At 38.2% G+C, this 13,095-nt stretch overlaps 1 protein-coding gene across 1 annotated transcript in view; it reads right to left on the minus strand.

The window, feature by feature from the left end:
• Positions 1 to 191: 191 nt before the first annotated feature.
• BMP6 (bone morphogenetic protein 6) overlaps positions 192 to 13,095 on the minus strand; it is a 216,843-nt gene continuing 203,939 nt past the window's right edge. The window contains exons 5-7 of the mRNA XM_027837114.1: positions 2,496 to 2,572; positions 1,625 to 1,735; positions 192 to 1,542 (exon numbers count right to left, since the gene is read on the minus strand). Coding sequence (XP_027692915.1) covers positions 1,393 to 1,542; positions 1,625 to 1,735; positions 2,496 to 2,572 — 338 coding nt within the window. The 3' untranslated portion in view covers positions 192 to 1,392. The remainder of the gene's footprint in view (positions 1,543 to 1,624; positions 1,736 to 2,495; positions 2,573 to 13,095) is intronic.

Consider the following 13,095-nt stretch of genomic DNA (forward strand, 5'->3'; position numbering starts at 1 on the left):
GAGCCTTGCATCATGAGTATCTTGTATTAAAAAAAATCAAAGTCGTACAATTTGTTTACAATGAAACTTTCTAAATAAACTCTTTTTTTTTTAAAAGTCTAGTCTTTCTTTAAATGATACAGCAAAAATGGATATAAAGTAATGGCAATAAATTATAGTTTATATTTACAAAAAACTGTAAGTGCAAATAGTTATAGATCATAAATGTATTGTTTAACCAGTTTAGCATGAAATAGATTTATTACATGGTTGCCCAAAAACAGATTTTTAAAAAATAATCTAAGATTTAATCTGAGCTTGACCACCTCTACCTGAGACTGTGGTTCCTTTTCTTAAACAGTGTAATCACCCAACCCACTTTATGAAGTATGAGGGTACCTTCTGCCCACTTCTGTATAGACTTTCAATTTCACCTTTTAAATTTTTTTTTCTGGGATAATGTATGCTCCAAAATAAGAGGGGGAAAAAAAAACCCAAACCTACTTCACTGACATAGATGGATTGCTAGATTCAGTTTTCTGTCATTTGCTGTAATTTTCAGACAGGAGCTAAGGTGAGGTATAACACTGTTTTCACAAGTTATACAATCCGTCAAGAAGACAACTGTTAAAAGTACATCCCCCCAGTCCAGATTCACCTCAAAGGAAGATGGGCCAAGTGCTTAGTACTTAACATATATAAATTCAGTGTATGCTCAGACCTAAGGGAAAAGATACCTAGTAGGAGGATTGAGGCATGGGAAAAAAAAAGTTTACTTTGACTGAAATAAGTGTATTCTCATACCAGCAAAGCTCCAACACACATGTATAGCAATTATTCTCTAAAACAAGGCACTTCCTGAAGCCCTAGGATATGCCTAGGGGTATTAGTCTAATTTTTTTTTGTCATAAATGAACCCTAAGACCAATGATTTGCCTGTAAAATTTGTCCCCAAGCTTATTTACTTGTAACATTTACCTTCGACAGACTGATATTCATATCCGAGTTACATAGCTAATAATAGCTTTATTTCCCCTAAGTTTTACTCTTCACTCTCAGGCATTAACACCATGAATAGCTTGATCCAAGCTAAACTAATTTTGGCAGACTTTTCTTTGGGAAAATCCTTCAAACACATTTCTGTAGTTAACAAACCCTCCTACCATCTTGTTACCCCCATACTAAGCTTCCTCCAACCAGTGCCTACTCACATTATTTATCCAGTGAGCAATTTATCAATTAAAAAGTCCTTTAATTCTTCTTTTTTTTCCATAAGGCACCAACATGGAATTGTTTGTGACAATTTACTCAAATTCAGCCATGCCTCTGTAGCTTTTCTCACAGCAGATGTCACCTAGGAATCCAGGATGGAATTTCATAGGGTTTTTACCGGGTGAGATTTTGGCTTTCAGGTCAATGACATCCACAAGCTCTCACCACCATATTTCTGTATTTTTTCAAGATGACATTGGAGTTGTCATCAAAGTAAAGCACTGAAATAGCATTTAGCTTGGTAGGTGCACAACATGGTTTAGGAACATAATCAGGATTCATCAGGTGAACCTATTAAAAAAGAAAAGAAAAGTCATAAACTACACTTACTGTCTGACATACTCCAGTTAGAAAATCAAATCTGTGTACTCACTAGAGTCTGTACAATTGCATGGTTTGTTGCATTCATGTGTGCATTGAGAGGGAAGGAACATTCTCCATCACAGTAATTGGCTGCATATCCTTTTGGTGCAATTATCCAATCCTTTAGAACAAAACAATAGCATGGTTTAGGCCTAAACAGTCTACTATAGAAATTAAATTCTAACTGATTAAGGTTCTAATTTTATTTATTTAAAATGACTACTAGATTTCCATCTCTAATGTAAATGTGATCTCTAAAACTCAATCTCCCTTCTGTGACCCTACTGTCCTAGGTTTTTTCTATAAAACTTTTGGTTTTAAATGAGGAATTATAGTTTTCACCCTTTTTTTATCCCAGAAAGTTCCACTAGTCTTCAGGTTTATGACAAAATACCATTTGAAGAGCTCATCCATGCTGTTTGGCTACTTGAGATAGACTGCTTACATCAATAATCTGACATGACACCCCAGGCTGCTTTCAGTTTCTCAAGAGAGATTCCATAATTTTCAAAACAAAATTGGTTATGTTTTTTTCTTTTTTTTTTACTCTGGGATACAAAAGTACCTCATTGCTTCATTCTGTGGCATCTTTTGCCAGTGAAGTACAGGTCCTACCAACTGGAAAGGCTACTGATAGCCTGTTATCTAAAAACCAACCTCTCTATGTTAGTATAGGTTTATCAGTAAAATGTTGGCCACTGGGTGATGAAGGTTTCGGCTGTAACAATTCATAAAACTGTCTACTAGGTTGTAGGTTCTCTCTCAAGGATATACCTGAACTCTTAAGTTATTGATCTTTTTGACCTGCCATGAGGTTTGGGTATCACAGAAGGAAGGTCCATGACCTTCCTAGCACATACTACTATATCCAGAGAACTCACCTGCCATCCCAGGTCTTGAAAGCTCACATAAAGTTCATGCTTTCTGCAGGCTGTTTTTAAATCACTGCTATTATAATCTGTCAGAGGAAGCACAGTCATAATCACATACTTTAAACAAACTTAGAAGTAAAACAAATCCAATGATATTTGTACAGGTGGTCAATTTCGTTCCTTGGGGGGCAGTTTTCTTATCTATCCATACAGGAATCAATCAGGTAGCAAATATTTATATAGTATATTCTGCTAGGCACCAGGGGGATAAAAAGTCACTGGGGTCACTACCTTCAGTGAGTTTACAACCTAGGTGGGAAAAACCACACACACACACACACACACACACACACACACACACACACACACACAGAAAGAGAGAACTAACAGTAAACTATGCACTCCTGTTATAAATCTGGTCCTGTAGTAGTGCATAATCTTTATGATGTGTTGCCTCTTTGCTAATATTTTGTTTAAAATTTTTGCATCAATACTCAGTAGGGATAGTTTTCTTTTTCTGTGTTGACTCTCCCTGGTTTAGGTATCAAGACCATATGTAAGTTATAGAAGGAATCTGACAGGGTCTCTTTTCCTTTTTTTTTTTTTTCAGACAGTTGGTACAGTATTTGAATTAATTTTTCTTTAAATGTTTAGTAGAATTCACTTTAAAATCCATATGGTCCTTTTTTTCCCTTTGGGAGTAGATTATAGCTTGTTTAATTTCTTTTTCTAAGATGGGGTTATTTAAAAATTATATTTCCCATTTCATTAATCTCAGTTTATGATTCTGTAAATTCATCCACTTCATTTAGACTGTCAGTTTTACTGTCATACAGTTGGGCAAAATTACTCCTAATAATTTCTTTTATTTCTTCTTTATTGGTTGTGAATTCACCTTTTTCATTTTTGATACTGCTCATTTGTTTTCTTTTTTTAATTAAGTTTTTGTTGCTCAGTTGTTTTGGTTGTATCCAACTCTTTGTGACTTCATTTGGGGTTTTCTTGGCAAAGATACTGGAGTGATTTGCCATTTCCTTCTCCAGCTCGTTTTAAAGATGAGGAAACTGAGGCAAATAGGGTTAAGTGACTTACCCAAGGTCACATGGCTTGTAAGTGTCTGAACCTAGATTCAAACTCAAGTTTTCCTGACTCCAGTTAGCTAATGACTAATGAATCAATTCTATGCATTTAAAAACTTTTTTATTGGTCCTCTTTTTTTGAGGGCATCACTATCATTTACCTTCCCCTCCACTACCTTCAAATACCCCCTCCCATTAAAAAAAGAGGAAAAAGTCCTTGTAAAAATAAGCATAGACAAGCAAAAAAAAAATCGATAGTGACCATGCCCAAAAATTTATTTCTCTTTCTTTGCCTTGACTCTATCACCTCTCTGTTAGTAAATGGGTAATGTGCTTCATCATCTACCTCATCTGAAGATTTGACTGGGTATTACATTGATCAGAGTTCTTAAGTCTCGAAGTTCGTTAGAATGTTATTGTCCTTACATAAATTATTCTCTTGGTTCTACTTCCCAGGATTTTCTGAAATTGTCTCTTTTGTCATTTCTTACAGTTCAATAATATTCTATTATATTCACCGTAATCAGTTGATGGGCACCCACTTAATTTTCAGTTCTTTTAACTCCCCTTCAGGTTCAGGAAATTTTTTTGGTTCCAACTCTTTGCTCCCCAGTATTATTCTTCCTCTTAATCACCCCCTCCCTATTCCCACCTGTTTCCTTACTGAATTTGATGTATTCCTACACCAAACTCTTTATGCGAGTATGTGTGTGTGTGTGTGTTCAACCCTTCTTCATGCAGTTTATGACTGAGTTGTATCTGATGCCCATTCCCCTACCCTTTCCTCCATATTTATATACTCTGCTTCTCATGCACCACATTTTAAGAAATAGCAAATTCTTCCTCCTTTCTACACTAGTATATTTCTTTTACTCTTCTTCTCTATTCTTTCTTTGAACCTTCAGAACATAACCAATTTACCCATCAGGTTCTGTGTTGTTTTTTTTTTAAATTTCCCTTAGTACCTTTTGAAGACAATAAGTTTCTTTCTTCTACTCCTATTAGAATGTCGTCATTATATAGTACAATCTCCCCAAACTAGAATGTTTATTAAATAAAGCATGTCATTATAAAGTACAATCCAGTTGCTTGAATAAATTTCCCTTTCTAGATTTGGATGGACTCTTGTGTTTCAAAGTTCATATTCAGTTCTGTTTTTTTCCTTCAGAAGTGCTTGGAAGTCCTCTATTCCATTAAAGATCCATTTTTTTCCTGTAGGATTATACTCAACTCTGCAGGTTATTCTTGGTTGTAAGCCAATATCTTTTGCTTTTTCGAATATAAGCATGCCTTAGAGATATTGCAGGTTTGGTTCTAGACCACCATAATAAAAAAAAAATATCACAATAGTGTGTGTCACAAACTTTTTACTTTCTCAGTGCATATAAAAGTGATGTTTATACTAAACTGTAGTCAATTAAGTATACAATAGTATTATGTCTGAAAAACATACATACCTTAATTAAAAAATATTTTATTGAAAAAAATATTCACCATTACCTGAGCCTTCAGCAAGTTGTAATCTTTTGGCTGGTGGAGGGTCTTATGTTGATGGCTGCTGATTGATCAGAGTGGTGGTTGCTGAAGGTTAGGGTGGCTCTAGCAATTTCTTAAAAAACAATGAAGTTTGCTGCATAAATTGACTCTTCCTTTCACTCAAATACTTAGAGGTCATTGAAAGATTATTAATTGGCCTGATTTCAATATTGTTGTGTCTTAGGGAATTGGGAGGCCCAAGGAGGGAGAGAGACAGGAACAGTTGGTTGGTGGAGTAGTCAGAACATACAACATTCATCAGTTAAATTTGCCATCTTATATGGGCATGGTTTGTGCTAACAAAGATCACTGATTATAGCTCACTATAACAGATATAATAATATGAAAAAGTTTGAAATATTGTGAGAACTATTATAATGTGACACAGTGACACAATGTGAGTACATGCTTTTGGAAAAATGGTGCTGATAGACTTGCTTGACACAGGGTTGCCACAAACCTTCAACGTGTAACAAAAAGAAATGCAGCATCTGCAAAGCACATATATGCCTGTATTGTATTCCAAGATCTCTCATTTATAGGAACAGTTGTGAAGTTGTCACATCTTGTGTGATCCTGACAGCAGTTCCTTGGACTCTTTTCTAGAAGCTTTTGGTATTTTTTCTTCGATGTGGAAGCTCTAGACTTTGGTTATGATGTTCCTAGGTCTTTTCCTCTTGTGGTTTCTTTTAGGAAGTCATTGGTGGATACTATCTTCACTTTGCCTTCCAGTTCTGACAGATCTGGGCAGTTTTCATTTAGGCTTTTCTTAAATATCATTGCAGACTTTTAAAGAAGTTGAGGTTTTCAGTGTATCTACTGATTTTTAAGTTATTCCTCTTTGTCCTATGTTGCGGGTCACTTATAACTGATATCACTTCTCTTATATTTCTTTTTTTTTCCAATCATTTGATTTTCTTCTACTAGTTCTTGCTGTCTCATGGAATTCTGGATTTCTGTTTGGTCTGTTTCAGTTTTCAGGGATTCTCTTACTTTGATAAAGTTATTTTTTTTGTCCTTCTAGTTCTTTCCTCTATAGTTTTTTTTGTTCATTTTTTACCTTTTGTTCCATTTCTTCTAGGTATTTATTTAGTTTGTGGAAAGTCCATGTTTTACTTTGAGTCTCTTGAAGAGTTATGGTGCATATCTCTCTAGATATACAATAATTCTTTATAGTGGTTGGTTTTTCTTAGGTTTATTCAACCTGAGCCTTAGTTTGTATGTGTCCCTCAGGGTTCTGTCCTGCTCCTTCTTCTCTTATCCATCTATACAATTTCATTTGGTGATCTCATCAGCTCTCATGGATTGAATTGCCATCTCTATGCTAATGATTCTCAGATCTACTTGTCTTGTGCAAAATTCTCCACTCTCACATCTCCAACTATCATTCAGACATCTCAAACTGGATATCCAGAAGACATCTTAAACGCAACATGTCCAAAATGGAAATCATCATCTTTCCCCTTAAACTCTCCCCTCTTCTTCCTTCCTTCCCTATTAACATAGGGAGCAATACCATCCTCCCGATCCCTCAAGCTTGCAACCTCGGAGTCATTCTGGATGCCTCACTATCTCTCACTTCCTGTGTCTAATTTGTTGCCAAGGCCTGTTGATTTCACCTTTGCAACATCTCTTGAATGTGCTTTCTTCTCTCCTCTGACACTGCCCCCAGTCTAGTGTGGTCCCTCATCCCCTCATCAATAGCCCACACCTGGACTATTGCACTAGCCTGCTGATGGGTCTGCCTGCCTCAAGTCTTTCCCCCTCCAATCCATCCTCCATTCAGTCATGAAGTTATTTTCCTAAAGCATAGGTCCAACCTTATCACTCCCCCAGCCCCCAACTCCAGTGGCTCCCTGTTGCCTCCCAGATCTAATACAAAATGCTCTGTTTGGCATTCAAAACCATTCATAACCAAGCCCTCTCTTACCTTTCCAGTCTCCAACACATATTCTTTGATCCAGTGACACTGGCCTCCTTGCTGTTCTACAAACAAGACACTCCATCTCTCAGCTCTGGGCATTTTTTATGGTCATTTCCTATGCCTGGAAGGCTCCCCTTCCTCTACTCCACCTACTAACTTCTCATCTAAAGTCCCAACTAAAATCCCATTTTTTACTGGAAGTCTTCCCAAATTCTCTTAATTCTAATGTCTTCCTCCAGTTAATTACTTCCTCTTCATCCTGTATATAGTTCCCTCTGTATATATTTGTTTGCAAGTTATCTCCCCCATTAGATTGTAAGGACAGGAATTGCCTTTTGCCTCTTTTTATATCCCCAGCACTTAGCACAGTGCCTAACATAGTAGGTGCTTAATGTTTATTGACTGATTAAACTGGGGCTTTGTTCCTGGACCAAGCTCTGCCCCTGCTACACTTTTAGGTGGGATGACTGGAATGGTTTGGTTTTTCCTAGGGTCACTTGGGTTCTTTTGCTAAGGGTCAGAAACTGGCTTTTCACAGCCCCCAGTGGCATTTCAGGACAGTGTGACAGGGACACTGGAAAACTCTATTTCCTTTTTTGCAAAAGAAACTTTACTTAACAAAAATAAAACAACCCCCCCACCCTTAACTACACACATGATATGACCAGAACATTTTGAAGGAATTCTTAGTTGGAACTCAGGGTATGGCTATAATTTAATATTACCACAATTACTTAAAGGTTCCTTTGAGTTCTTGGGACTGTTATGGCTTTTTTTAAAAGTGAAGTTTATGTTACCATCCTGTTAAAGATATGATAATTTCTACAAGAAAATTATATTAGAAATATCTTCAGTAGGACTATAGCCAGGATGACCAAGCCTGAGCACTACCTTACCAGACTGGTCTCTTCACTGCAGCCCCCACTGTGGGTTTCCAAATACTCTGGGGCTTTCTTTGGGGAGTCCTCTGCTCTTGCTCCCTCTGAATATAGAACTTCACAGGCCACATTTCTCTCTGGCCTGTCTCTGGTTGTGCTGAGAGGCTGCTGTCTTGTTTGCCTGGCCTGTCTTTGTTGGCAGCCCCCTTTCCTATTGCCTGTGAAATTCTGGCTGGCTTTTTGTGCATTTCTGGGGTGGATGAAGTCACTGCAGTTTCTCATTGGATTTCTTGATTATTATTCAGTCTGCTTCAATTTTTAGGTTTCTGCAGGGGTAAGTATGTGGAAGTTGGCCTGTTTGCCTCCATTTAGACAACCATGTTGGCCAGAAGCCCTAGTCTGCTGCTTTATTCATTCTAAATGATTTTCATAGGGTTTGAGGACCTGATTAAAGGTTAAAAAAAAATGTCCCCGTTTTCAAGTCAATAAGGATTTATTAAGTGCTTACTATGTGTCAGGCATTGTCCTAAGCACTGGGGTAAAGAGAAAAGCAAAAACTGTTATCTTTGGGGAACCTTTTCTCCTCTCCCTATTTTCTGAATGCTAATCTGAACCAGTCTTAGTAATTATGGCCGTATAGCAGTGTTGGTAACTAGATGATCCAATGGATAGAACGCTGGGCCTGGGGTCAGAGAGACCTGAGTTCAAATTTGGCCTCAGATACTTAGTAGCTAGGTGACCCTGGGCAAGTCACTTAACCCTGTTTGCCTCAGTTTCTTCATCTTTAAAATGAGCTAGAAAAGGAAATGGCAAACCTCTTCAGTATTTTTGCTAAGAAAACCCCAAATGGGGCCACAAAGAGTTGGACATGACTGAAAAACAACTGAGTAAAACATAGCAGTATTCATATCAGGTGCTGGATTAGCAGAATGGTTGATTAAAAGATCCTTGGAGTCAGGAATATTTAGGTTCAAGATGTGCCTCTGACACATAATGACTCTGTTACCCTGGGCAAATCATTTGGTTCTCAGTTCCATAGGTAACTCAAGACTACAAGTTACAGACTAGCTAGTCATCTTCATTGCTGGAGTGAATTTCCACATTAGGAGCTTCTCATACCAGTGAAATCATATGTGTATGTGGACACAGACATGTGTGTGTATATATGTATGTATGTATGTATGTATATGTGGTAGATACATGTGCATACATGGGTATACACATGCATATATGTATATTACTGTGTATATATAAATGTGTGTATACACACATGTACTTCTCAGAAAAGTCTATTGCTCTTCATTGTCTTATAATTGGTAGTGTAGTAGAGTAGAGATCTGGGTTCTAATTCTACCCCAGACACTTATTAGATTGGTGACTGGCAGTAAGTCACTTTAACTCTCTGAGCCTTGGTTCCTTCATTTGTAAAGTGGTGACAATAATATACCTTTAAGACCTACCTCACAAAGTTGTTGTGAGGATCAAATGATATAATTTATGTAAAATAATAATAGTGATAATAGTTAACATTTATAAGCGCTCTATATCCATTATCTCATTTGATCTGTTCAACAACCCTGTAAGGTAGGTCCTATTATTATCTCTAAAACAGAGAAGGTAAGGGATTTGGCCAGGATCACACAGCTAGTGTCTGAGGCCAGATTTGAACTTTGGTCTTTTTGACTCCAAATCTAGTACTCTATCTGCTGGGCCACTTAGCTGTCTAAAAGTGTTCTGTAAACCTTCAAAGCACTATGTAAATGTCAGCTATAATAATATGAGTAATAATTTTCATTGCTCTACACACACATACATACACACACATGCACGCATGCAAAGAACTAATAATTAAATCACTGGGTGTTTTTCTCTCCTTTTCTTCTTAGCTTCTTAGACAATAAAAGATTGACAATCTCATCCTACCCTGCATATAAGGCGTTAGATCTTAAGAAACTATAGAATGCCACAATAGTAAGACCTCCAGTCATAGGATCATGACTTTAGAGCTAGAAAGGGTCCTTAGAGATCATTGACTTCAACCTCATTTAACAGATAAAGAAAATGCAGCTCAGAGCCATGAACTCTGCCCAAGATCATAGAGGGTGATTATGAAAGCTTAGATTAATTAAAAAGCATTAGTATTTGACTATGATTTGTTCTTTTCAAAAAGTTCATTGGATCAAAATCTTAGCCTCACCATAGAAAATGGTCATCATAGAGTCTTAGAACTGGGATGGGGTAGGGGAAGGGGAACCTCAATCCAACACTTTTCTGAAGCACTTCAGATCCTTAGTTTCTGTGATTTTTTTCATTCATTCAACAAGAAATGTCTACTATTTGTCAGGAATTGTACTAGGGCTGTAGATAGAGAAAAATAAAGCATAGGCAGGAGGAGAACAAAGAACTAAGAGACAGCAATATCATGGAAACTCCAGAAAGAGTGGCTAAGGCAAGTTCTTAACCTGAAGTGTGTGAATGTAAAAAAAAAAAGTTTTTATATCTATTTCAACATAATGTATTTCCTTTCTAATCCTATGTATTTTATTTTATGCACTTAGAAACATTATTCTAAGAAGGGGTTCACTAGGCTTCATCAGGCAACCAAAGAGGTCCATGAAAAAAGAGTAAAGGCTCCCAGTCTGAGAGGAGAAGGCAGACAACAGTGCCAACTGCTTTAGAGAGGACCAAAAGGAGAAAAGGCCATTGGATGTGGCAATTAATAAATTGGTAACCTTGGGGAAGGCAGTTCCTTCCCAGTTGAGTAATGAGGTGGGAAGTCTAATTGCAAGGCACTCGACATGAGTGGAAAGTAAGAAAAGGAGGCAATTAGTATAATAGACACATCTTACTCCAAATACTCAAATGCGTCGATGATGTCATTGATAAGAGAATTACTCCTAACAGCATGGTTCACAACTCATCCATGTTTGCCTACTCTGCCTGACTCTTGTCCATGTCCTGCCATCAGTTTTCCTCAGAGGGTCCACACACTGTTTTAGGCCTTCCTCACCTTCTTCTCATATCTGAGGACACCATTGTCCATTTCTTATCCTTAGCTCTTGAATAAAACTACCCTTTTTCTCCACATAAATCCCTCTCTCTAGAATCCCCTGATAGAATCACAGAATCAGGAAGTGATCTCACTGGTCACATTCAGCACAATCTTATCACTCCACAGGGAAGGAAACTGACCCAAGGGAATTCTCTGGAATTCACATCACTTTGCCTCTTCAGTATAGAGTCTGAAGCAATACTTTGTGAAAGAGACACTCCACCCTGCTACACTAACCACCATGTGACTGACCTACACACCAAAAATGGAACACATGGCCAAAATCCTTGATCTGGGCCTTTTCCCTCTTTACTTCACTCTAACAGACAGTCAGTGTTCCAGTAAAGCAGGCTTCTAACCACCTTTCCTGTGCTGGGGACCAAAAATCTTTCAAAGCAATGGAAACCTGAGCTCTTGAACTGGAATGTGGCCTGCACATGGGATTGGGCAAAAAATTTGTATCTGGACAAAGGCAGGTGAAGGAAGCTTTCTTGATGCCTGGCTCTTCAGACTTTCCATTTCCCATGACACAGATGCCGTGATGACATCATTAATGGTACCTACACCTGGGGCTTCCCATCTATCTTCAGAAACTTCATGGAAGTTTCTGTTTGCTTGTGAATTTGCTTCTATTTTGACCCTCTCAATGTTGAACAAAGAAAACTTTCTGTGTTAAGAGCAGCTGTTTCTTTTAGAGTTGGACACTGGCATTTTTGTTGTTTCATGAGGATTGGGGCCTGCAGGAGGAAAAGGAGGAATTTAACTCTCATGTTTTTCCTCCTCCAGATACGCTTACGCCATGCTTATGTTTCCTTATAACTTCTATGTTAAGTTCTGGCAAGGAATATATAAATATTTACAGAGGTTAATTCCCCCAAGAATACTTCTGACTACTCCTAGCTAGTCAGTTTTCTGGGTTCCTCAGTGAATTTAGTGGCTAGGCCATTTTTCCCCCTAGGGCTTGAGAGAAGGTTCAGAAACTGACCTTTCCCCTTGATGTAGGTGATTTGCCTGGATAAAGCCAGTGTAAGCTGATCACAATAACAACCCACTTAACATGAAAGTGATCTGCTTGGATGGGATAAAGAAAAGATGCCAGGTCTCACACAAACACTCATTGATCAGAAGCAGGGTAGAGGGGAAAGTGTGGGGTCAGAAAGGGGAGTCCTCTGGGCATTTGTGAATTCCTGAGGGGGCATCAGGGGGCCAATTCCCACCAAAGCAATAGTAGTATTGCTGTATTCAGACAACTGTTGAATACAGAATCTGCTTTATAGGAAACTGCTCTAAGACGGCACTCAACCATAAGAGAAATGCTTGAGTGACTTGACTTGAGCTCTTCTGGTGCTAAACACTAAAAAGGAAACTCAGTCTTCATTTGGCTTCTCAAGTCAAGTCCAAGGTCCTCTACAAGCTGGCACCACCCTGACTTTCTAGCCTTTAATTATACAATTCCCCTCTTTACATGCAACCCCTCAAAACACACCCCCTCACTCTTGCCTCAGAGCCTTTGTTCACACCCTTCCCTATTCTTGTAATGTCTCTCCCACCCATTTCTGCCGGTTGAAAGTCTTTAATACTCCAAAGATTTGGGACTTTAGGGGTGTGACTAAAGTCTTTCTTCTCCCTCCTTTCACCCCTCTCCATGCGGATTGTACAGCTTCTATTATAACACAGATTGTAACACCTTAGGAGACTGTTTCTTGAGTAACAATAGCTGAAAAAGTCAACAACTTGTTAACTAACCGTCTGATTAACAGTTTTTCTGATCTCTGGGGTATGAGCCCAGTAGTGGTGTCAGTTCAGTGACTTTTGGGGAACGGTTCAAAATTGCTTTCTAGAATGGCTGAACAATTTCACAGCTCCATCAGCAGTGCGTTAGTGTGCCTGTCCTCCCAGAGCCTCGCCAACAATTGTCATTTTCCTTTTTTGGTCATTTCTGCCAGTCTCTTGATTGGGATGAGGAGGAATCTTAGAGTTATTTTGGCTTGCATTTATTTTATTGATTTGGAGCACTTTTCACACAGTTGCTAATAGCTCAACTAGTTTCCCCAGACTTAACTAGGCTATTTCTCAAGTAACATAGATTCTTCTATCCCCAGGGTTTAGCACTTTGCCTGGCACATAGTAGACACTTAAT

Source organism: Vombatus ursinus, unplaced genomic scaffold, assembly GCF_900497805.2.
Source record: "Vombatus ursinus unplaced genomic scaffold, bare-nosed wombat genome assembly UNPS02000577.1, whole genome shotgun sequence".
Lineage (NCBI taxonomy): Eukaryota > Metazoa > Chordata > Mammalia > Diprotodontia > Vombatidae > Vombatus > Vombatus ursinus.